We start from the raw sequence: 26,966 nt of genomic DNA, 5'->3' as shown, positions 1-26,966 counted from the left end.
TCTAGCTTATCTGAGAGTCACTTATGAGACATCTTGACGGAATATACATTTTTACAACTGAGAAACAAATAAATAAAATATATTATTATACAACTCAAAATAAACATCTCACAATCAACCAAACTAACTTAAATTTTGTTTTAAAAGATTCAGGAGAACTGTAATTTTACCATACACATGAAGTAAGATTTTTACTGCACTTAAGCATCTGATTTAGCTCTGGGGTTCTTGACAGCCAAGGCAAAAAAAAAAAAAAAATCTATCTATATAAAAGCCTAAGTGACCATTCAACCATTTGAACGGTAGCTATGATGCACAATGACCACTAGGGGGCAGATGCTCTGACTGGTAGGTTAGATCAGTGGTCAGCAAACTCATTAGTCAACAGAGCCAAATATCAACAGTACAACAATTGAAATTTCTTTTGAGAGCCAAATTTTTAAAACTTAAACTATATAGGTAGGTACATTGCTATGAACTTAATTAGGGTACTCCTAAGGCTTAGGAAGAGCCACACTCAAGGGGCCAAAGAGCCGCATGTGGCTCGCGAGCCGCAGTTTGCCAACCATGGGGTTAGGTTGTTGCTTGGGCCCTGTCAGCCCCGAATCTGGTTCACCTGCACCAGATTCCCTTTCAATGTGCAATAGAATCCGTGCACTGGGCCACTAGTTAAAAAATAAATAAAAAGGAAGTATTCAGTCAATCAAGCGTGTATTGAGGTTCTAAGACTATGCTTGGTCCTGGCAATATATAGATCCTAGACCAGGGGTGGGCAAACTTTTTGACTCGAGGGCCACAATGGGTTCTTAAACTGGACCGGAGGGCTGGAACAAAAGCATGGATGGAGTGTTTGTGTGAACTAATATAAATTCAAAGTAAACATCATTACATAAAAGGGTACGGTCTTTTTTTTTTTTTAGTTTTATTCATTTCAAACGGGCCGGATCCGGCCCGCAGGTCGTAGTTTGCCCACGGCTGTCCTAGACTATATACATATGAATGAAATATGACCCTTACCCTCCTCACTAATCTCTAAGCAGAAGTATGGGGTAGTGACATTGGGTTTCAAGGGCTTACTCTCCCTTGCTCAGTCTCTCCTGTCCTTTGAAATTCATGTTCAAGTAATAATTCACTTTCTGATGATAAAACACATTGATTTAGCAATTTTTTCCTTAAAGCAAAACATGCTGGTCGTTAAAGTAGGGTATGCAGCCATGTTGTGGATGAATCTGGATATCCAATAGGCTTTTTGTAAATACTAAAAAATAACAAACATATTGGCTACTGTCAGGAACCTCAGAAATCTCAGGCAAAGTAGGTGAGCGGCCAATGGATTGAATCATAAATGATGGAATTTCAGATGTAAATAATAAAAGGAAAAGAAAAGAAAGAAGGGAAGGAAAGGAGGGAGGGAGGGAAAACTTGGAGTGCTTACAACAGCTCACTTCTGGTTATAAAACTTGATCCCAGTAAACCTGGGTAGAAATGCTTTTACCTTTTCCCATATCGTTGATGGTGATCTGACAGTCAAATGCAGGTGACCTGTTGTCGCCATCCCAGAGGTAGAAGGTGAAGCTGTCTTGGTTTGGGGAATCCATCGCCCCGGTGTGAGTGTATCTCAGTGAGTTCAGGTCCACTTCCTCCTGAGTGCATTTCATGCCAGGGTGGAGAGGGACCCAGTCCCTCCCTGTCTGAAAGGTGCCAGCATTAGTCAGCTGCCCATGCTTTCTATCTCCAAGCTGTGTTAGTGAACATTTCCTATATTCCCTGAAAACCTGATAGTTCAGAGAAACTCCAGTTCAATTTTTTACCACTTACCTTCGTTTTTCCTTTCATAGAGATATACTAAAACAATTTAAGACTTCGGCGGGGGAGGGGGGGGAGAGAATAGGGTCAGCCAAAGGGTTTTCACACAGTTGTGGGGGTTTTGTGGCAATTCAACAGCAATGCTACTTGCGAGGTATTTATCATAAGCAATCAGAGCTGATTAAATATTCCAATTAATGAGAGCAGGTGGGTAATTGAGCTACTGGAATTGATTCTTTAAATATTAAATGTGTTTCACCTGGGGTTTTCTATTTCTTTAGTTCATATCATTGTACAACTAATAAAAACTATATGATCAAACTGGTTTGTTATATGGGTGAAGAAGCTAAAACAAAAATAGAATGGATGTACTTATTTGTTATACATTTTATAGCCTTGCTAAAGCCAAAGAAAAATCATCATGCTCTCTCTTACTATCTGCATTTATACCCTGAGTCAGCAAAAACATTTAACTGCAAACATCAGAATGGTTTTAAAACAAGTCAACATTAGTTATGCATATATTCTGTACAGAATTCAGTTCAGAAATTGTGGTATATTCAATTAAAAGAGGCTCTTATGCTAGGGGGAGTTGACAACCGAGAGTATTAGAAAGTATTATAATAATAAATCTGTATGTGATTAATAATTCCCTCAAAACACATAGCTTTCCCCAAGAATAAGCCATAAAAGTCATTTGACATAATTCAAGAAAAATACTATCTTAAAAATTTACTTTATGATATTATCTTGCACTTTTCCTGTCTGGTTTAAGAGACTAAAACAGAAATTTAAACCACCCTTTTTTTTTCTTGACACATTAATTCCTCAGATTCCCAGTTCCTGCAAAACTGCTTTGTCCTCCTCTCCTCTCATTGTTTTACCACTTCTCTTTTTGTCATTCTTTTGGTAAAGTGTCCTCTTTTTTAACATTTTTTCCCAACTGATATTTGTACACAGCTATGTTCCAGTGCTCACAGGGTAAAAATTAATTACATTGTAATAATTAAGCTCACTGTTTCCATCCTAAGATCTGTTTGCAAATTTAATTACTAAAAACAGATTCTCTTTCAGGGTTTAAACTGGACAGCCTACAATTGTATTTAACCTTTTCCTTTGTAATCTTTTCTCAGGAAGTAAGTACAGAAAATGATATCTTTTGCTCTCTCATCTCCACCTAGTTCCCACTTGCACTCCGGAATGCAGAGCTTTGACTTGACAAAGTCATTTGCAAACCACCAAAGAGGAAGAAGAGTCAGATTCAAGGTGGGGAAACTAAGGGAAGTCAACAAGAAAACAAAAACCTGGAGACATTCCAGGAGGCCTGGAGGCCTGGTCCCTGGTTCTGGAGAGTCTTGGAGAAGCCCTAAAGAGCTGGGAGCGAATTTCGTGGCGCCATGCTGGGAACCCGGACCCATCTGGATTGCCGCGTATCCAAAAACACTTCAGTTCCCAAGCCACCCAAATGTGTGAGCTCTCACTGCATTTCTGCTTCATTACTCTCTGAAATGAATTAAGGACACAGCTGTACCTCAATTTAAATCAGTGATTGCTCTTCACTTTGATTCTCTATAGTACCTACAATCGAAGGCGATCAAGCTGTTCCACACAGAATGAATCCTTGCTGTCTATGGAGGAGTGTCTATATGGCATTAAAAGTTAAGCATTCAGTCAGATAATCACACTGGGGATGGATGGTGGTGGCTGTTGCCCGCCGTAATCCACCATTCAAATAAGCAACTGATGGATTACCCAAGTGACCTTTGCAAGTGTCTGATCTGTAATTTGTGTTGGGCATCAGGCACACGGTTTGAATCACTTGTTAAAAACTATCTTTTCTCCATTGTATTGACTCTGCTCCTCTGTCAAAGATCAGTTGGCTACGTGTGTGTGTGTGTGTGTGTGTGTGTGTGTGTGTGTGTGTGTGTGTCTATTTGAGGGATCTCTATCCTGTTTCACTGATCTATTTGTCTGTTCTTTCACCAATCCCACACTGTCTGGATCACTGCAGCTTTATAGCAAGTGTGAAGGTCAGATAGTATCAGTCCTTCGATTTTGTTCTCCTTTGATGTTGTTTTCCTTGTGCATTTTGCCTCTCCATATAAACTTTAAAGTCAGTTTATTGATAGTCACAACAATTGCTCTAAAGAATAAAATTTATTTAATTTTTTTTTAAAAAATCTGGTGGGAATGAAGATACTTTAAAGATTCTCAGCAGAAACTAGACAACTAGCTTTACCCCAGCAACTCGCTCTGCCTCCCCGCAAATTTAGGTACAATCTCAGTAAAGAGGGAGCAATGAAGAACCTTAATATTGGTTGAATTTACCCTGAATTCAGTAAGAAAATTTAGAATAGTGTGAGTTATCCCCAAACTAGGAAAATTAAATGTTCTACTTCTGGGGAAAATATGGCTATTGGAGAATAAATTCAGTTGTAGAAATCTGTGAATTGAGAAAGTTTATATCAGCTATAGTTATTTTGAAAAATAAAGGTAAAAAGGCCACTAACCTTAAGCTGAAGTTGCCCATTTTGGGGAAGCCTGTCAAATAGATAGTAGATCTCCTCCCTGGGAGTGTCTCCATCTGTGGCTGAAAGAACAGCACTAGAAATAACACGAGTTTCGCCCATATTCATTGTAATTTCAGCCTTCCTGTAAAAAGAAAGCGCCTGGCTTGATATGAAAATAGAAGGTATTGCTTTAGCAGGGGACACTCCTAATGACTATTACAGTTTCCAATCTTCAACAACTAGGAAATAATATTCAATATCCAAATGATTGAAAATGACGAGTCAGTCTCATACAATAGACTCTCATTTCCCTTTACACATAGAAGTCCTAAAAGACAGTCAGCAACAATGCATATGCTATGAGGTAATTACATACTTCTAATTGTTTACACACACAGAACTTTACAAGTTTATGTTGTAACTTATTTTATAAAATTATTTTGTTTCTAATATTGTTTTCCATACAACATCAGCTCCATGAAGTAAGTGGTTCAGGTGTTATTGCTCTAATTTTACAGACAGAAACTTACAGAGATTAGACACCCACAGGGGTCCTTTGATAATGGTTTATGATCTGCCACTAGGAGTTTGGTGATATTTGGGTAATTGGTGGCCCTCTACGTTCCTCTCCGTCTCCTTGGTAACATATGTGAAAGGATTTACTACGGTGTCTGTCACATAGCTAGTGTTCTCTTCACAGAGAAGTAGACAGGAAAGTGTGTCATAGTCTGAATTACACTGAAAGAGACCCGAGGACAAGAACTTTGCAGGCAATTTCGTTGGGAAGTACTTTCAGGAATAGGAGATAGAGTGAGGAGTGAGAGAAGGAAGGAGGAAGCAGCAACAAAGGGTTTTTTTACTGCTGTGGGGCTGAGTGCTGCTGGGATCCTTTGAAGAAACGTGAAATATGCCTCAAATTGTGCTTTGCAGGCTAGGAAGGCTGGGATATTTATCTATCCACTGTCTCCCACATGTCAAAGGCTGTCCCGAGAGCCTCTGCTGTGCCTGAACACCAGCTGGATGGGCCACTGCTGCTTCAGAGAAGCCCTGCACGTTCCAGCACCGCCACAGCCGCAGTCAGAGGTGGGCTGTGGGGATGTGGCCCAGGCAACCAACAGAGTCTACTACAGCATCCACAAGGAATGTCGAAGAATTGGTGTCAAATGCCCTAACAGGTCCAGTAAGATGAGAAGAGCCAATAGATTTGGTAGGAATCAAGGGAGCAGCTTTAATAAAGTGGTTGAGGATGGGGACAGTGGGCAGAAATGGAGGAAGTGAACACAATCTATTCTTTCTTTTATTTCTATCTTTATTGTTAAAAGTATTATATATGTCCCTATTTCTCCCATTGATCCCTTCTAGCCTTTACCGGTCCCCTGCCCCAGGCCTTCACACTATTGTCTGTGTCCATGAGTTATGCATATATGCATACAAGTTTTTTGGTTAATATCTTCTTGCCCCACAAGTTTGAAATAAATGAGAAATGGGTCATCTTTGTAGTTTTAGAATGAAGATACCTGTTTGTAATAATAATAACTAACACTTACGAGCTCTCACTATGCACTAGCTCATTTTTTCAAGCAGTTTTACATATTTTAATTCACTTAATCCAGGGGTGGGGAACCTTTTTTTCTGTCAAGGGCCATTTGGATATTTATAACATCATTCACGGGCCATATAAAACTATCAACTTAAAAATTAGCCTGCTATATTTGGTCCAACATTTAATTAACTCACCCCTAATGCCTTAGCAGGAATAGATGAAATGATTTTACAGTACTTATATGGCCCACGAGCCACAGGTTCCCCACCCCTGATTTAATCCTTGCAACAACTCTGTGAATAGGATATGTTATTATCCCCATTTACAAAGAGGTTGACAAAGAGGTAGAGAGAGGTTAAGTAACATGTTCAAGGTCGTGTTCAAGGTCACACCACCAGTAAGTGGCTGAACTAAGGCAATCTGGCTCCAGAATTTGCTCACTCAACCACTAACTCTATCCCTATGTTTTGTTAGAAGAAGGAATAAAAAGGGAGAGATTGGAAATGCAGAAGAAAAAATATTATGGAGTGCATTCTGGGAGGAGGCAAGAGGTGATATACCCAAGGACACAGATGGAAGGAAGAGAAGTGGGAATATAACTTCCTCACCGCAGGACAGAAGGAAAGAAGAAAGGAAAGAGAAAGGAGGGATTTCAAAGCAGGTTCAGAAGAGATTTGGTGATTCTGTAGGTGAAGCTATCCCAGGAAGTTTAATAGCAAGACCATAGCAAGAAATGGTTAGATAGAATTGAATGTCTTATTAATTTTACCTGTCTGGTCTCAATTTTCTTAATATGGACAATAATATCTACTTCCCCCATTTTGGTGTTTTTAAGGACATAATATATGTGAAAGAATCAAACACACTATCACATAGTAAGCACTTAAGAAACACCAGTTTTCACCTCTTTCAGAAAGGAGGTTTCATAATACTGCAATATCCTTCATATTTTCTTTTTTATAAATCATATCAAGGATACCAATCCAACACTCTAGCTAGAGAAGAAATTTCTGTTGGTTACTCTTAGTCAAACTGACGTCTGAGATGCAACCCTCCAAAATACTGTCATCAGTATTTCCCATAATGCTTTTCAAGGGCCTTGCTGGTGGCCCCTAAGATAATAGCAGGAAAGTTGGCAGGGACTTTTTCTGAGGCCCTCTTTTCTGCAAAGTGGAGGAGACTTTGGGAGTTTACACACTTTCAGAAAGTTGTTCACTTCCTGACAAAAACTTGGACTCTCTACTCAATGACTCTCACTGCACCATTGACTATAGAGATGAAGTTGGTCAAAGGGCAGACACTTCTCTACACTCAGCACTGGAAAACAAAAATCTAAACTTGTCCACTTCTGTACAGTTGCCAATAATAAGAGAAATGGCTGGAGTTATCCTATATTATAAAGGGTAATATGCAAATCGACCAAACAGTGGTTTTAATATGATGCACACTGACCACCAGGGAGAAGACACTCAATGCAGGAGCTGCCCCCTGGTGGTCAGTGCATTCCCACAGGGGCTGGGCCACTCAGCCAGAAGCCCACAGGCCACACTCACGGCTGGCAAGCGCAACGGTGGTGTTGGGAGCCTCTCCTGCCTCCGCGGCAGCACTAAGGATGTCTGACTGCCTGCTTAGGCCCACTCAAGCTGTCAGTTGGACATCCCCCGATGGCTCCCGGACTGCGAGAGGGCACAGGCCGGGCTGAGGGACCCTCGCCCCACCGCCCAGTGCATGAATCTTGTGCACTAGGCCTCTAGTAGCTGCCCCCTGGTGGTCAGTGCATTCCCACAGGGGCTGCGCCACTCAGCCAGAAGCCCACAAGCCAGGCTCATGGCTGGCAAGTGCAGCGATGGCATTGGGAGCCTCTCCTGCCTCCACGGCAGCACTAAGGATATCTGACTGCCTGCTTAGTCCCACTCCCTGAGGAAGCGGGCCTAAGCTGTCAATTGGACATCCCCCGAGGGCTCCCAGACTGCAAGAGGGCACAGGCCAGGCTGAGGGACCCCCCTCCCCCAGTGCACGAATCTCATGCACTGGACCTCTAGTAGAAATATAATTGATAAAGATTGTATCCTGTGATCACACTCTGATCAACTAAAGAGGGAGATACTGAGAAAGTCTGCAATTAATAATATCAGCCCAGAATTTTTTAAGAGCTATTATTTTGACATCAGGTGGCAAGGGATGTTGATTCATATGAAGCATAGTAGAGGACTGGTGGACAAGGAAATACCAAATGATAGAAGTGGCATTGGTATATCTCCCTCAGCCACTCTTAGTTAAAGGTTTGACCAAATCCATAGTGAGGACTTTCTGCAGTTAATAGTATCACACTTTTGTTGAATCTACATATTAACCACACTTTGGTGCATGTGTTTAAATATTTAATATACTGTTCATTTTATACTGTATGTTCAGTCATTCTTAATTGTTTAAAATTAAGTAGAAGTTTTAGAGAAAAAAAACAAATAATTAAAGGACTCATTCGAGAATTGTTAAGAAGTGGTTACATTAACTAACATTTGCACATAAGTTCTAGGTGCCTGGGTAGGTGGGACAAACTGTGACAGACAGCAGCAACAAAAGACTTATTTCTCTCAGAGAACACACACTGCATTTACACCTAGCCTTCCAGATCAGAATTTTATAGAGAATCTGAAGGGGACTCTCTTTAAGTAGCTTACTTGTTCAGCGTGGGTTTCTCATCATTGACTGGGGTGACCTCTACTGAAATGGTCTTAAGTATCTTATGTTTCCCATCTGACAGTTGGATTGTAAAGTCATCAGCAAGGTTCTCTGAATCATCGTGCACATACATCAACCTCATTCCTGGAAAAGGGGGAAAAAAGGGAGAAAGTAAATCTTTCTTGTGATTGGACAATTCCGAAACATAGCACAGATAAGTGTTTTAATTTTCAAGCCATCATTATTCAGTGCAACAGGGTGAAATTAAACTGTTTCATGTAGTAAGAATATCCTCTTAGTTCATCTAAAAATTCCTATTTAAATACTTTAGTATTTGATAAAGGTCTATTTAAAATAAATGAGAAAATGACATATTATTTGATAAGCTACATGAGAACAAAGGTGTTGAGGTGCTCAAATGAAATAGAAAATTAGTTCATTACTTGGGGAAAATTATACTTAGATCCCCACCTCAAGTAAAAAAAATAACATAACTCATGGAAATGCAAAGAAACCCAGAAAGCCAAAATAGTCTTGAGAAAGAACAATTTTGGAGGACTCATAATTTTTTATTTCTGTACTTAAAAATGTAAGTTATAAGGCAAATGAAATATGAAAAATCTTATTCATAATATGTGACAAAAATAAAACATTAATATTTAATTATCTCTTATACATCGATCTGAATCTATGAAAAAGTGGGCAAATGGCATTATCAGGTAATTCACACACACACACACACACACACACACACAGGACGGCTGCTCCGAGCCTCTGCTGCCAGACTGTGGCCATCAGTAGGACATCCACTGAGGGCTCCCGGACTATGAGAGGGGCAGGCTGGGCTGAGGGAACCCCCACCCCCCAGTGCACGAATTTCGTGCACCGGGCCTCTAGTAATTGATAAAGATTATATCCTATGATCACACTCTGATCAATTACAGAGGGAGATACTGAGAAAGTCTGCAATTAATAATATCAGCCCAGAATTTTTAAAGAGCTATTATTTTGGCATCAGGTGGCAAGAGATGTTGATTCACATGGAGCATGGTAGAGGACTGGTGGAGAAGGAAATACCAAATGATAGAAGTGGCATTGGTATATCTCCTTCAGCCACTCTTAGTTAAAGGTTTGACCAAATCCACAGTGAGGACTTTCTGTAGTTAATAGTATCACACTTTAGTTGAATCTACATATTAACTACACTTTGGTGCATGTGTTTAAATATTTAATACACTGTTCATTTTATATTGTATGTTCGGTCATTCTTAATTATTCAAAATTAAGTAGAAGTTTTAGAGGAAAACCAAATAATTAAAGGGCTCATTCGAGAATTGTTAAGAAGTGGCTACATTCACTAACATTTGCACATAAGTTCTAGGTGCCTGGGTAGGTGGGACAAACTGTGACAGACAGCAGCAACAAAAGACTTATTTCTCTCAGAGAACACACACTGCATTTACACCTAGCCTTCCAGATCAGAATTTTATAGAGAATCTGAAGGGGACTCTCTTTAAGTAGCTTACTTGTTCAGCGTGGGTTTCTCATCATTGACTGGGCTGCCTCCTGCATGCCCCCTACTGGGGATCAAGCCCGCTGGGCATGTGTCCTGACCTGGAATTGAATGGGTGACCTCTGGGTGCATGGGTTGACAACCAACTGTGTCACACTGGCTGGGGCAATGCTAGCAGTTTTATAAGTTCTATATGTTTAGGGTCAGGAAATGTGTGTGAGACTTCACTAAAGTTAAAAAAAAAAAAAAGTGGTCATAAATGAACCAAAAATAAAAAAGAGGTGAAAATCTATTCCCTGAGAATGTCACCAAAAATATTAATTTATATGAACAGTTTTTTATTTAAAATGATTATATAGTGCAAACTTTATACAGTACATATATAATTATTTACCCTAACAGTAATCAATGAGTGTTATTTTTTAAAAACTTTTTAAGAGTAAAATTTGAATTATTATTCCTTTTTCCTGTGTTGTAAATTTAGAAAAAATATTGTAACAATATATTATATTATTTGTCACACATGGTTTTATCTGGTAACATCACTTAAGCTCCAGAATTTATCTTTGCAATTGATAAAAACTAAGAAATATATGAATTAGCTTTTCAAATTCAAACATGAGATGACATTGTACAACTACTGCAAAGTTAGCCTTGGGGCAGAGAGCCTACACTCTAGTTGCAGAGAGGAAAAATGAAAAGACAGTAGGAAATGTTGATCAAGTGCTAAAATGAGCATAGAAAAGGAATAGTTTGGAGGGCCTAGGTGGATCCAAGGAGGAGGAACAATTCCGAAACATAGCACAGATAAGTGTTTTAATTTCCAAGCCATCATCAGTGGAACAGGGTGAAATCAAACTGTTTCATGAAGTAAGAATATCCTCCTAGTTCACCTAAAAATTCCTATTTAAATACTTTACTATTTGATAAAGGTCGATTTAAAATAAGTGAGAAAATGATATATTATTTGATAAGCTGCATGAGAACAAAGGTGTCAAGGTGCTCAAATGAAATAGAAAATTAGTTCATTACTTGGGGAAAATTATACTTAGATCCCCACCTCAAGTAAAAAAAATAACATAACTCATGGAAATGCAAAGAAACCCAGAAAGCCAAAATAGTCTTGAGAAAGAACAATTTTGGAGGACTCATAATTTTTTATTTCTGTACTTAAAAATGTAAGTTATAAGGCAAATGAAATATGAAAAATCAGGCTGGGGAACAGAATAGTGAAGACAGGAAGGAGAGAGAGTAGGTCAGTGATGGCGAACCTATGACACGCGTGTTAGAGGTGACATGCGAACTCGTTTTGAAAGCCAAAACAGTCTTGAGAAAGAACAATTTGGGAGGAATCACAATTTTTTATTTCTGTACTTAAAAATGTAAGTTATAAGGCAAATGAAATATGAAAAATCTTATTCATAATATGTGACAAAAATAAAACATTAATATTTAATTATCTCTTATACATCGATCTGAATCTATGAAAAAGTGGGCAAATGGCATTATCAGGTAATTCACAAAAGGTGAAACATGTATGGTCAATAAAAATAAAAATAGGTTCAATTTTACTCACCTAAGAATTTTTCAAATCAAGATAACAATGAGAAACTATTATTGACTAATAAATATGCAAAGATTTTTTAAAATAATATTCATTTTGACTAGGAAAGAGGCATGCTTATGCATATGGTGGCAATGGTCATTTTCCGTACAAACATTATAAATGCTCACCTTTTGTTACCAAGTAATCTTATAAAAATTTATGAAAAAGAAATATTGAAATGTACACCAAGACTTATGTTATATAAATATATGTAAAATATGCTTATTGATATGGAATGAACAGGGTGAGCTCTGATCCTCTGGGGGTGGGAGGGCCACACTGGCTGAGCTTGTGCTCAACTAAAATGTTTAAAATGCAGCAAACCTCTCAGCTCAAGGATGACTCTCCTTCACAGACCCCCCTATTCACATCATTTGTTTTCATTTTATTCTCATAATTTTTTTTTAATTTTTACTTTTCAACTAGAGGCCTGATGCACGAAATTCATGCAAGGGCTCGGCGGCCCTCGCAGACCCTGGCTGCCTTGGCCCGTGCAGCCCAGCTTCATCTGGAAGGTCATCTGGATGGTCGTTCTGCTGTTTGGTGTAATTAGTATATTAGCTCTTTATTATATAGGATTATAGTTGACATTCAATGTTATTATATACTAGTTTCAGGTGTATGGTATAGTGGTTAGTCAATTATATACTTTACAAAGTCATCCCCCTGATAATTCAAATACCCATATTGCCTATATTTCCTATGCTACATCCCCATGACTATTCTGTAACTACAAATTTGTACTTCTTAATCCCTTCACCTTTTTCACCCAGTCCCTCCCCTCTGGCAGCCATCAGTCTGTTCTCTGTATCTGTGAGTCTCTTTCTATTTTGTTTGTTTGTTTTGTTCTTCAGATTCCACATGTAAGTAAAATCCTATGGTATTGGGCTTTCTCTGTCTGACTCATTTCGCTCAGCATGATACCCTCTAGGTCCATCCGTGTTGTTGTGAATGACCTATTCACATAGTTTTGATGCTATTTCCTAAGGACAGTGACCCAGACTGTGTTGTGCTAAGAACACAGCTGCTTCCTTCCTGTGATCATTGGCTCACAAAGGGAGCTGGGCCTGAACTCCAGATGACCTTCCCTGAGAAGCAGAAGACTACACTCAAGTCCGCTGTGACACCCTAGAGTAGCGGTTCTCAACCTGTGGGTCGCGACCCCTTTGGTGTTCGAACGACCCTTTCACAGGGGTCGCCTAAGACCATCCTGCATATCAGATATTTACATTACGATTCATAACAGTAGCAACATTACAGTTATGAAGTAGCAACGAAAATAATTTTATGGTTGGGTCACAACATGAGGAACTGTATTTAAAGGGCCAGAAGGTTGAGAACCACTGTCTAAGGCAGTGATGGCGAACCTATGACACGCTTGTCAGAGGTGACACGCGAACTCATTTTTTTTGGTTGATTTTTCTTTGTTAAATGGCATTTAAATATATAAAATAAATATAAAAAATATAAGTCTTTGTTTTACTATGGTTGCAAATATCAAAAAATTTCTATATGTGACACGGCACCAGAGTTAAGTTAGGGTTTTTCAAAATGCTGGCATGCCGAGCTCAAAAGGTTCTCCATCACTGGAGTAGGCAGTGATTCTAGACTTACACACTTTTCTCGAAGATTTAAAGTATTTTTATATATAGAAAATGGGTTCAGATCGATGTTTTTAAACACGTAATTAAAAATATAATTCGGGCTACTATTCCAATGTGTCATTTCCTTAAAGAGGAAATTGTCTCCTCAGAGAATAATGAATTATTATATAAATGGTTCAAATGTGGAAATTTTGGCAGATGAATCTCTTCAAGTTTAGTGCCATGATCTCAATAGTTTTAAAAAGGAACTTTTATTATGACGTTAAAAGCTTGCACTAAAATACCCAAAATCACATATATCATTTTTACTGATGCTCTAAAAGTGAATGAAAACATATTATTTCCTTTTCAATTACCCACTATCTTTAGCTGGATCTTATGCCCTACATTAATCCAGAGCCCAGAGAAAACCCTTGAAAGATAGATGAATAAAGTAGGTAAATGCCATTCTTTTACTTCCTATTCCTTCGATTAATTTTTGTCCTTTCTGGGTTAAATTATTAAGTCAGTAACAAGCAAATCCAAGTGGAACGTGATATACCGTTCTTGAGAAGCTCCATGGAAAAGTTGTAAACAAGTTCATGCATCTGGCTGGGGTGGGCTGGCTGCTTATGCTGAGGAAAGTCTTTGCTGAACACCCCGTGGACGAGGAGGCCGTGGCGAGGTCTATGAGCGATGCTGAAGAGCAAGGGGTCCTCGGGCACATCCAGGTCGGCTGCATTGATGACGGAAGAATCCAGCTCTTTCATCTGACCTTCACACACCTAAACGGCAAGTCAGAAAAGTCAGCTGTGTGCACATTGAAACTGGTCTTTCTTTACTTTTAAGATATGCTGTTGCAAATTGTCCATGAGATTTGTGTGTCATGAGTCCTAAATATCTCTGTTTTAACATAACCTTAGAAGATGACAACAAATCTATTAATCTCTCTCACATTTTTTTTTTGCTGAAGATTCCAAAGCAGTTTATTCATTTCTATGATGGACAAAAAATTCTGAGTGTGCGTCTCTGTCTGTGTACAAATAAAATTTCATAATTCAAAAGTTAGGGAAAAAGCAACCAAAAGATGCTTGCTTTCTGAAAGTTACAGAGAAGTTCACTTGTAAAATTGAGTGTAGACAGACCTTCAGATCTTAAGCTGTCATTTTAACCTGCTGGACCTCATCCTTTTATAATTTTTATGTTTCTGTTTTAGAAATGGCACAAATATCTGCTAGACACACTGGGGGTATCTTTTTTGGTGTTTTTAAATTTTTATCATTACTGCAAAAACTTCTGTATTTCTATTAAAACCAACAATAATTGAGAAGGGTCCTTCTGGATGCATCATGGTATGATTTTTAATCCGTACCCTTCATTTCTCCCCCACCCACCCCCCCTCACACCTCTACTTTTCCTGAACTACCTTCCTCCACTCTCACACCCATCAGGCTTCCTACTCCTATAAGTACAAACTGAATGTTTTTATTTCATTTACAACTTGACTAGCTGTACTTAGCTGTCTTGGTCTTCTCTTACAGTAAAAATAAAGTAAACAAAGAAATATTTGTTTTATATTTTGAAATGCAGCAAGATCTAATTAAAAAGTGTGTATCAATTTAATACATTGTTTGCGGGTAGTTTTTATCCCGCGCTAACAGGTGGCGCGTGGCGCGGGCCATTTTTGCTAATTTTTTTGTGCAAATGGCAACGTTCAGTAAAATTACGATAACTTTAGTTTACGTATTTATACGTTACCCGCATTCTACCGCTAGTCTATAAAAAACGTATTAATACGTGTCCCGCGCTCTACTTACTACCAGTCAATGTAAAACGTATAAATACGTTTCCCGCATACAATGTTTAACATTGCTTATCAGAAATATGCCATGTCACTGTGCTATATTTTGTGGGGACTATAAATATTCTAACGAGTCAATGTTAGATGGAACTGTGAAGGCCTGACCATCAATATTTATAATGACAGGAAGGAAATGTCTAGTGCTATTAAATGTGGATAAACAAGAAGTACAAAAGGGAGAGGAGACGAGGAATGTCATTATGGCTGAGCAGGCATTTTAGCCTTAAAATGTACATGGTTTACATTTGTGAAAATGCCCTTTTTTTCAGCCTCTCTTATTTTTTTAAAATATATCTTATTGATTTTTTACAGAGAGGATGGGAGAGGAAGAGAGTTAGAAACATCGATGAGAGAGAAACATCGATCAGCTGCCTCCTGCACACCCCCTACTGGCGATGTGCCCGCAACCAAGGTACATGCCCTTGACCGGAATCAAACCTGGGACCCTTCAGTCCGCAGGCCGATGCTCTATCCACTGAGCCAGACTGGTTAGGGCTCTCTTATTGACTTTAAAGGCAGTCTTCCTGCAACCACTTTTCACTGAATTTGCATAAATAAGAATTACTTGCCATATCTGATACTTGAGCTAAAATTATGCCTTTAAAAAAAAATCTGGCTCTACTTATTAAGGATGAAGATGGCATCACAATTTAATGCACACTGATATAATTATGAAATCATCTTTGATCTAACTTGTTTTTTCCTCCAAGAAATTGAATAAAGCAATCTAAACATATGTTCTAATTACCCTTCTTCAGAGAGCTTGGGATTCCCAGACTCACAATGTGGCAAAAATGGTAAATCAGTTCACAAGATGACTGGGACATTATATTAAAAAAATGTGGGATTCTTTTTTTTGTGCCCATTTAATTGTTTATTGAGATGATAAATAAAAGGTTTAGATCAATATACACAAAATACAGATACTCACTAGTAGACTTGAAATGGATTATAATAATTTAAACTAAAACCTCACCTTTTTTCACGTTGCACACAACTTGACGGAAACCCAGCTGTCTACAAAATAAACTTTTTGACAAGAAAGCAAAATAAATGACTTTTAAAAAAATCACCTGGCACTTAAAGCCAGCTCTGCTAATAACGCATGGGGCTCACATCTGTTAGTCTTCAATGGGTTCTCTACAGAGTGCTCGGGGGGAAAAGGCATGGTTACCTTCAGAGAAGAGTGTCCAGTGGTCTAATTGTTCCAGAAACCCCACCCCTAAACCCTACATACATACAAGACAATAGAGGTAGGTGTAGAGGAAATGATTTGTAGGTTTTTTCTGTCTCATAATTACATAGGTGAGCTTCAGAGAAACCCATGTTCCAACGGAAGGAGAAAGGCAGGAGCTGGCACTTAAATCTCACTGGGGAGTGGCTCTCACACACCTTTAAGATTCAGTAGAGCCCTGGCCAGTTGGCTCACCTGGTTTGAGTGTCGTCCTGTACACCAAAAGGTTGCAGTTTGAGTCCCAGTCAGGGCATGTACCTAGGTTGTGGGTTTAGGTGTGTACTGGAGGCAGCCCATGGATGTTTCTCCCTCACATGGATCAAAGTCTGGGCTCATCCATTTAATCAGAATTGGCTATATATTTGTGTGGATTCAATCATCATATGTAAAAAATTAAAGTGTTTAAAAAGAATTCTATGCTGATATAAAAATTTTTTCAACATACATAATTAGCCCTTGAAAAGGGAGAATTTCATATTTCACTGTATATGCTTATCAACATTCTGACTTGTTAATAACATACATTTTTTATTTTTATTTACAAGATAACAGGTGTTATCTGAGGGTGATATTATGGGTCATTTTAACTATATATCTGAATTTTTAAATAAAACCAACAAATGTTATTATATAAAAACAGTTTTAAAACTACATAAATAGAGCCTTGGCTGGTTTGGCTCAGTGGGTAGAGCATCAGTCTGCAGACTGAAGGGTCCCAGGTACGATTCCAGTCAAGTGCATGTACCTAGGCTGCAAGCTCGATCCCAGGCCCTGGTTGGGGTGTGTGCAGGAGGCAACCAATCAATGTGTCTATCTCACATTGATGTTTCTCTCTCTCTCTGTCTCTCTCCCTCCCTTCCACTATCACTAAAAATCAATGGAAAAATATTAACAACAAAACAAAAAGAAAAAATCTGCATAAAAAGAATGGTTCAAATTTTATTTTTAATTTCATATATCTAACTATATAAAATAAGATGCCTGTAGTTTGTGAGTCAAGAGTCCTTGCAACGAGCATTGTTGAAGAGGGTGTGGTGTGGACAGACTACTGGGTGGAAATTCCCTATGTACCCCTTACTTCCAAGCTCTATAATCTTGGACCACTTAGTTAACCTTTTTATGCCTCATTTTTTTCAGTTACTAAATTGCAATAATAATAGCATCACTCTAAAAGCCTATTGTGAGGATATGAACACATGTAAAGGAGTATGGAATAGTACCTACAACCTAGAAAGTATTTATCCTATATACATGCAATTATAATTGCATCTGTGCATTTGCTATATGTTAGCAATTATTATCATTAGCATAATGATTACTAGAATATTTTAAGTGATTGCATTACATGACATTTGTTACTTTCCCTCCCCACTCCTCATCAACTGGATGTGTTAAGTACACCTGAACCTGTGTAAACAGACAAGGTGAAAATAAAATCAGAAAACGATAAAAGAGAAATAGAAAATTCTGATCTTACAGTAATATTCTGCACCACAAAGTCGGGAACTTCATCATTGGTGGGGTGGATTATAACAGAAAACGGTATCTCCAGGGAGCGGCGCTTCCCGTCTGTGACATACACCGTGAACTGGTCAGCTGTTGGTTCCACCCTCAGGTGCCTGGACTGCACATAGTTAATATGCAAAGCCTTCATGTCTTTCCACTGAAACGAAGCTGGGGCACACCAAGAGTAAGCTGGTGAATAAGAAAAGCCTTTTTTCCAAGCTACTAGTCCTTAATCCTTTAGCCAATAGACTATTTCTCAGCAAACCAAACAAGACATCATGGCAGTTGACCTAAGTATCAGCTCTCGGGGGCTGCAACAAAGACTATCAGCTGTTGACATAAAGACGGATATCCATAAATCCTACAGGAGGGGTAAAATTTGCATGGAAAACAGAAGAGCCATAACTGATAACTGCTAGCCAGGATGGGTAGGGACTTCCTGACCATTCTTCATATACTTAGGTCAGTGAAATCTTCTCTTGATTAAAACCACTTCTGTGTGAGCAGTTCTTATCATGCTTCATTTAAAAGAGGCCATTTCTCTGCCTTTACCAGACACTAAGGCAGTCCCTGTACCATGGCTGTCAGTTGAAAAAGACAAGGAGTCAAATGTTTTCTAAGCCAGGTGCTGAGTTAAAAGTGTGGGCTTGGAAACCACCTAGCCTTTACAGACTTACCCTTCTCTCCTGGGGCCTCAATTTCTCATTTATATATTAATTTTCTACCAATAGAGGGTTTAATCAAGTGCAATTTTTAAAAATATCAAATAAAAGAAAGTATTAGAAAAAAAGAAAGGAACCATCTCTTTCAAAGTCAATCAATCATCTGCATGCTTGACATCCATATCAAGCAACTGGCTGGACTGAGTAGAATTAGCTGACCCGCTGTTTTGGTATTTTGACACTGTCTTAAATCAGAGAAAAATGCTCTATGTTGTGCATTAAGTCACAGGAAAATTGTATAAACTTTAATGCAATTAATCTACCCCTGCAGCTTTACTGAGATAAAATTGACATATAACATTGTGTAAGTTTAAGGTGAGGAGATATATATATATATATCGCAAAATGTTTGCCACAATAAGGTTAGTTAACACATCATTCATCTCACATAATTAACATTTTGTGGTCGTGGCAGTGAGAACAGTAAAGCAGACTCGCAAAGTGACTTTCAAACATACAACACACTATTGTTAACCACAGTGCCCATGCTGCACCTTAGGTCCCCAGAAATTATTCATTCTCATAAGTGACATTTCCATTTATTTTGAAGTAAACTAGCATGCATGGGAAATCTCAACGTTAAAATGAAAAAATACTAATATTCAAAAGTATCAGCTGTAACAATTCCTCAAATGTATATGGTGCTTTGAACATTTTCGAAGTCCTTACCCAGTTATCGAGCATAGGATGGCCAATAAGACCCATAAACACAGGCGAGTTACTGCTGCTCATGAAACCGACTTACCTATACTTATGCCCATATTGCTTTTTTCAAAACCCACCGAAGGGAGGGTGTTTTCAAGGTAGCCAAACTGGGGAGGAGAAGTCAAAACAAATTCCAAGTCATCTGCTGCAGTGTCAGGGTCAGTGGCCGACAAATGGTTAATGGTGAGGGCTGCTGAGAAACCCTCATCTACCACGAACATGGTACCTGCATGCAGATAATAGCACAATTATGACTTAGCGTGCAATCCTCCCATCAGAATAGTGAGGACAAAGGGAGTGATTGAAATTCCAATTCACATATACTTCCATGGGAGATGTTCATTTTCTTCAGCATAATTCTCCTTACAGTGAAAATGTTCAGGGGTAATGGGTGGAATTTAATTTGTCTTACGGAATTATATTTTTTTCTTGTACTAGCAAGCCAGACAATAATGGAAAGACAGCAGAAATGCTAAATGCTCCAGTTTAGCCCTTCAGTCATTCTCAAGGAACTCTGATTTCCCTTGTGTCTCTATAGAAGTGACAAATGAAAATAAGAATTGCCAAACTGTTTTAATGATAAGGCACTAAATGTGGTTTATGTACTCTTCAAGATCAGTTGTTACCTCTGTTTGTCAGAGCGTTAATTGCCTGCAAGCTATTATGAATTGCTCATAACCAACGTTTTTTTCATGCCTGGTACTTAATTATTCTGCAGGGACAATGCTTTCTTTCCAGAACATTGCTTGGGAGATGGTTTGCAAATTACAATAACATTCATACATATGTTTGTATTTTTTTTCTGAGAGACAGAACATATACATAATGCTTATGAAGAGATGACTTTCTAAAAAGCAAATAAGGTTAAATATATATAAATGGTCTCTCTGGTATACTCATTCTGTTCTGATAGAAATTATTATGGGTAAAAATAAATGGTCTCTCTGGTATACTCATTCTGTTCTGATAAAAATTATTATGGGTAAAATAAATTACTCTCTCTCTCTCTCTCTCTCCAGAAGGCAAATAGTATTTTCCCATGTGAAATAAAACCAGAATAATTTAGGTTGTCCCCATCCCAACCCCCCGCCCCCCCCCCCCCGACACACACACACACATTTGCATGCTCTCTCCATTCAGAGTTATCTAAATTTTTAAATAAATAAATAATTTTGCCCCGTAATCTTTTACAGATTTGGGATTTTCCACAAATTTGTATTAAGGCAGTTACTGGAGGCAATTCTGTATGGTGGTTTTCCATTTTGACTGTATGTGCATTATTTCACTGAACATGGGCATGGGACTAGGTGAGATAATAGGACTTTGACAGAAAACCACTGTCACCTATTGTGAGTGAAGGTGGTTGGTTGTCCACTGGATGCACTGTGATGTTGAGATCATACACTGGAAAGGACGCATGAAGAGGAACAGATGGATGAGGTCCATTGTAGCAACAGCCATTCACAAAAGGGCCTGCTTCTTCATCCGAAACCACTAATGTAATGGTGTCATAACAAGGCATCAGGCCAATCTCACCACCTGGAAGACACAACTGTAGCTGAAACCTGACTTTTTAAAAATATAGAATATCCTAGGTATTCTACTCAAACCCCTTCTACGAGCACAGGGTGTCAAGAAAAAAAAAAGTATGTGGCTAAAATGCAAAATTCCATTTTATCACGATGAAATCAAATAGAGTCGTGAAAATAATGCAAAAATGCTTGCCCATCTGTTGCCTTTGGTGAGATCCCTGCCAGACATCTATCACCATATGGAGGGGCAAAAGGGGCTAACGAGGGCCTGACAGTTCACAAATGATCAAGAAACAGACACCAAACTAGACTAGTGATGGTTTCATTCTTCCCTCGTAATTGTTTAGACCACATCAGGAAGAGCAGAAGGCGCCCTTGTCCCTGTGGTAATTGTCTGCCCATCTGCATTAACCACCTTAAATGAACAACCATCAACCACATAGTAGTTCCAAGAACTAGAAGAACACGGATAGGTGAAACACAAAGATAATCCACATTCTTGTCATTTGTTTTGGTATTTTCCTCATTATAAAATAGCCACAATGTTATCAAAATAAGAACAACACCTGGAAAAGAAATGAGATTTGTTTTCATTTTCTTTTTACTCTTTGGTGTTTACACCAATGAGTTTCAAAATGCCTCCAACTTAGGCAGTGAGGGGGAGAGGGAAGATTAGATAATTTATCGGCGAACAGGACAATCCACTCGGGTTACTAACTAACAGCACTGAGGTAGTAGTGTTCAGCGTCCAGAGGACAGAAACGTTCACCAGATGTGCTTTTGGTAATTCTCATGCATGGCTTTGAAAGTGCCAAAAGGGAAGCAATTAGGTTTGAAGTTTTAATGAGAGCTAGAGCACAAAAGATCAGGGACGGCGTCGCTGTTTCACAAGACACATTGGTCACATCTATAGAATATTATGCTTGGCATTATTCTCGCTATTTAAAAAAACACACTAGAATAATGAAGAAATTATATTATTGAGCAACTAAATGATTAAAGGACAAGAAACCATTTTAAGGAAAAATAGAGTTGAAGTTGAGAAAATTAGAATTAAACAACCAGCTCTGGCTGGGAAGGTCCGTTGGTTAAAGCGTCATCCCAATATGCCAAGGTTGTTGGTTCGATCCCCAGTCAGGGCACGTACAAGAATCAACCAATGAAGGCATAAATACGTGGAAAAACAAATTGATGTTTCTCTCTCTATCTCTCTCCCTCCCTTTCCTTTCCTTTCCTTTTTCTCTAAAATATATATCAATAGATTTTTTTAAAAATTAAAATAGAATCAAACAACCAGCCTTCAACCTTAGGAAAAGTAAAAAAATAAGAGGCCAGGGACCCTTTCCCCCTCCCCACGTGGGAGTCCGTTCCGTGGGACTCTCCCTCTCCCCATGTGGGAGTCTGTACTTGTTCTTCAATAAATCTCCACCTTTGCTATAAAAAAAGAGGCCTATCATCCTTTAATATACTTAAAAGATAAATTGGCTTAAAATATATTTATTCATAATTCACTCAATAAATATATATTGAATATTTAATGTCTACTATGTGACAATTAGTGTTCTGGGTGCTTCAGCAGAGAAACAAAGACATTTTGAAAATGTCAAAAGACATTTCAAAAGGATGTCAAATGTCACAAGACCTACCATGTGTCAGGCACTGACACAGTCTATAGAAAAAGAGATGCAAATTTACTTAAAATATCACAGATGTGTGTATCTATGAAATGGAATGATATGAAATTGCCACTATTGAGCCAATTTTTACCTATTATCTGGAAAACACATATATCTCAGTCTGATTCTGTAAAAAGCACCAAGGGTGAAGAAGATGAAAGTACTGGCTCTGGGGAGGGCACACATGCCAGAGAAAGTCAAGTGTAGCACATTCAGTAACTGTAATTTCAATATAATGGAAGTATAGGAAACATGTCAAAAAGAGCTGGAAAAGTAGCCTGAGCATTAAACCAGAACTACAACACAAGTGGAGGAATTCTTTACCCTGAAATAAAATATAGTCTAAGGACATGATTTATACTTAAAACTCTTAATCATAGTGAGGACAATTTTGAATGACTTCATGTTTAATAATGGAAGAATAGCAAATTAATAATGTATTTTATATCATAAAATATTTATTAAGCTTATGTTTATAGTAACTTTATAACATTTAATAAATATTTTAAACATTTTAGAGATGTTTTAATGAAAAAGGTAATCTATAAAACTGGACATACAATACAATTGCAACTATGCAAAATTGTGATTAGAAAATAAAATACTATAATACTGAATTGTTCAACTTTGATAGATAAATAAGGTGATATATAAGTTTTCCTAAAACTTCATGATACTTTCCAAGTTTTCTGCAGTAAGAATGTATTATTTTCATAATCATAGAAAGCAAATAAAATAATGGTGACAAAATCATTCTCAGGTGGCCTTTATAATCACTGTATGTAGACAAGAGTTAGGCCACTGAAACTAGATCTTACAATACTGTCGTTTTTTATACAGATCTTAGCACAGCGCTAAATAATTAACAATTGAGTAATTGAGTGAACGTTTCGTTATAAGAAAACATAACACTCAAAAAAGAAAATACCTTTTGAATATAGTATTTCTGCTAACTTAATAATGTAGCAAAAAAATCCATGAAATAATTTGCCCCAACGTCCTACTAAGTCTTATGAAAAAAAATAGTTACACTCCCTTACATGGCTATCACACTAGAAGAGATTTATAGGCACGTATCCCTGGTGTTTAGCACCTGGAACAGGGCACTGGAAGAGAAGACACATTCATCTCACCCTAATTCATCTATGCTGCATGAGCCTGCCAAAGATGTTAAAATTATGTTGTAAATGACAATCGCTGGTCTTTGGGTCCCTCTCTGCCAGTCTATTTGAGATCGACTGGGGAAATCAAAAAGAAATACCTAGTTATGAATATTTGAGAGATATTGAAAGACATCCAACATCTGGATGATGCTCCCTGAGAAAAGGAAATAACTAAATAAACCTTATCTAAGACTAAACGCAGGTGAAAATATAAGGAGATATCATTTAAAGAAAAAAATTGTCTAGGAGTAAATGAAATGTGCCATACTAACTAATTAACATGAGACTATTGGTATCCTAATAAATCATTGTTTTCCAAAGTACACATAAAAATATTATTTCCAAATGTTTTCTCCCATTTCCAAATTAATTCTTAGCTATCTCAATCCTCCCTCCTTGAGTTCCCTACCCCCTCACTGCTTGCATTCTCTATATCTCTTCAAATAAGAAAATGATTTGAATTCTGATGCCTCTTATTTCCACTACTAGTCACTTGGCCTACATATCCAATTGTACTCCCCCCATGGAATATACAGGTGAGAGAGGCATATGGGTGATAAACATGAAATGATAACAGAGGCAATGGAAGGACATCAAAGGAAGCATATACTATACTATCATTGCTGAGGAAGTGCCCGCAATCCGGAATTCTGAGGATGTGCAAGGGGTGATGAAGTACAGATGCATCACGCTGTCACTTTTGCATGGGAGTGGGTTTGTCTACTCATTTAAAGGAAAAGTTCTTCACAAGAGGGTCTGGATTATGTTCCTTTGTAGCCCATAGTGCCCAGTACTGTGCCTTGCAGATATTAGATGGCGAATTAATATTACTCTTATTTGAATATTTTACCTGGGAACACATGCCCCCTGAGTAATGATGCAATGTGATGCCAGAAACATAAGCATGATGCTGATCAGTAAGTGTTGGCTGCATCTCTCATCTGTGTCCATCACTGTTGTGACTGCGGACAAGTTACACAAAGCCTAAGACTTCATCTTCGCTTCTCAGAAATGCAAAAGGCAGGCCGGTTACTTCTTAGCAGCTAGACCAGGGGTGGGCAAATTTTTTGACTCGAGGGCCACAATGGGTTCTTAAACTGGACCGGAGGGCCAGAACAAAAGCATGGATGGAGTGTTTGTGTGAACTAATATAAATTCAAAGTAAACATCATTACATAAAAGGGTACGATCTTTTTTTTTTTTTTTTTAGTTTTTTTCTTTTCAAGGGGGCCAGACCCGCCCCACGGGCCGTAGTTTGCCCACGGCTGAGCTAGACGGTGGTCAGTAAAACTTTGACAATTAATAACATTTCTGTTATGATGCGATGATTTATGAACCCAGAAACTGTGATGGTCAAAGAAAGACATTGTCCAAAAGGGGGTGAGGACAAACCCAGAGTGAACGGACGGTCTATGTGTGAGCATCATGAACAGAGCAACAATAACACTTGCTCTTTTTCTACTCTGAAATGCATTCTATTACCGAGATCAGAAATACTTCTAAGGGTGCTGAGCTTACTGAACAACGGGATACAGGCCGCTGCTGCTTCCTTTTCATGGACGCAGTAAGACTGTTAGATGCCTGGAACCCATAGTGGGGAGTGGGGTTAAGACTCTGTCATGTTACTGACATTCCTTCTCTCAAACTAGTCACAACACCGTCACTTACCCGTGTGTTTATAGGTCACGGCCCCTGAGATGACATCTCCCTGAGAGAACTGATCCACTGTGACTCCACCTTTCCTCACCACCCCGTGCTGAGGTTCTCCAGAAATCACAAACATCAGTTTCAAGTCATCACTGTCCGCATCGGTAGCAAAAATGTATTCAGAGGTGATGACCACCTCGTCGCCCTCTGAGCAATGCATCTGAGGGTTGAGGTCAGGCTTCAGGATGGGTGGCTCATCATTGATGGGGAGCACCTAAGTAGGAAAAAAAAAAGCATGTTTTCAAGAAAAAGAAAGCAATGACAAATGGCCCAACTGGTAACCCATAGCTCATAGTCAGAATGACAGGCATTTTCAATCTTCCAGGCACATGAAACAATAGCCATGGAATTAGGCCAAGCAGTTTGTATCTTTTAACTTTCCCCACATGAACCATCATGCAAGAAATGACCCACCTGAGAGACATTTGAGGTAGGAATGGGAGAGTACAGTTATGGTTTGGGACTCAAATATCCCATTTGTTTCCAGGCAGACAAAATATAAATGTGATATAAAGCATCCTTCACCAAAGCCCCTGTCCTCCTTCATTAAACTCACGCGTATTCTAGAGCAAGTCTGGTCCTCACGGCCTGATGCATTTACATTTCCCACATCAAAGTTATTTATACTTCAAATTACTTGGTGATTACAAAGCTTTCTTCTACCCTCCACTTCCTGCCACCCAGGAAGTTTCTCTGGACTTACAATAAGCAGCAGCTGCACGTCAAACATTTTCAGTTAAATCTGAAACTCCATAACCATCAAATCAATGCCAGGTTTCAGCTTGACAAAACGTTTTTCTCTCACAGTCATGAAAATAAAACTCCAAGTAGAAGGGAAAGAAAAGCCACATGGGCTCACACTGGCTCTCAGATTTTAAAAAGATGATGGGGAAATTTGAAAAAGCACGTCTTCTAAATGGGAATGAAGGGCATTCCTCCTCTGAGCTCACAAGGGCAGCTTGGTGTATGCTGCATGTTTATTTATCAAGTCCGGCCCCGTGAATACTCTCAACCCTGCATTTCCTTCCCCCATGCTTCAGCCAATGGGATCTTTTACAATCTGGCTCCCATCAAGTCCCTGCCCTGTGAGAACCTTCCATGGCTTCTTCCCAGTGCTGCTCCTAGGATGTCTTTGACTTCATCTCATGCTATGGGGTGCCTTTGCCACCGCACTCCATTTCACCCCAAAACACTGCATTCCTCACATCTCAGGTCTTTGCACCATCTCTGCATCTGCTCTCTGCCCCTTGGCTTGGTATGCTCTGCCCCCAGCTCTCTGCTTGGCTACCTCCTCCCCCAGATTACATGTGAATTTCACAGGGAAAACTTTCTTGAGGCCTCAGACTCATTTAGGAACTTCTATTATTTACACTCTTTTAACACCCCATTTATTTGTAGAACACATGCATCCTATATAATAAAAGGGTAATATGAAAATTGACCCTAACAGCAGAATGACTGGCAATGACTGGTCACTATGACACACACTGACCACCAGGGGGCAGATGCTCAATGCAGGAGCTGCCCCCTGGTGGTCAGTGCGCTCCCACAGGGGGAGCTTTGCTCAGCCACAAGCCAGGCTGATGGCTGCCAGTACAGCGGTGGTGGTGGGAGCCT

The 26,966-nt window shown here is 38.8% G+C and overlaps 1 protein-coding gene across 1 annotated transcript in view; it reads right to left on the bottom strand.

The window, feature by feature from the left end:
- The window catches only part of FREM1 (FRAS1 related extracellular matrix 1), a 155,645-nt gene that overhangs the window by 56,964 nt on the left and 71,715 nt on the right, over positions 1 to 26,966 (bottom strand). The window contains exons 16-23 of the mRNA XM_005869602.2: positions 25,311 to 25,563; positions 20,616 to 20,810; positions 19,312 to 19,497; positions 17,816 to 18,012; positions 13,806 to 14,028; positions 8,541 to 8,685; positions 4,317 to 4,458; positions 1,496 to 1,691 (exon numbers count right to left, since the gene is read on the bottom strand). Of these exons, the coding sequence (XP_005869664.1) occupies positions 1,496 to 1,691; positions 4,317 to 4,458; positions 8,541 to 8,685; positions 13,806 to 14,028; positions 17,816 to 18,012; positions 19,312 to 19,497; positions 20,616 to 20,810; positions 25,311 to 25,563 (1,537 nt within the window). The remainder of the gene's footprint in view (positions 1 to 1,495; positions 1,692 to 4,316; positions 4,459 to 8,540; positions 8,686 to 13,805; positions 14,029 to 17,815; positions 18,013 to 19,311; positions 19,498 to 20,615; positions 20,811 to 25,310; positions 25,564 to 26,966) is intronic.

Source organism: Myotis brandtii, unplaced genomic scaffold (genome assembly GCF_000412655.1).
Source record: "Myotis brandtii unplaced genomic scaffold, ASM41265v1 scaffold30, whole genome shotgun sequence".
Lineage (NCBI taxonomy): Eukaryota > Metazoa > Chordata > Mammalia > Chiroptera > Vespertilionidae > Myotis > Myotis brandtii.
Note: the sequence above shows the minus strand (reverse complement) of the source record. Positions and strands in the feature narration are given on the sequence as shown.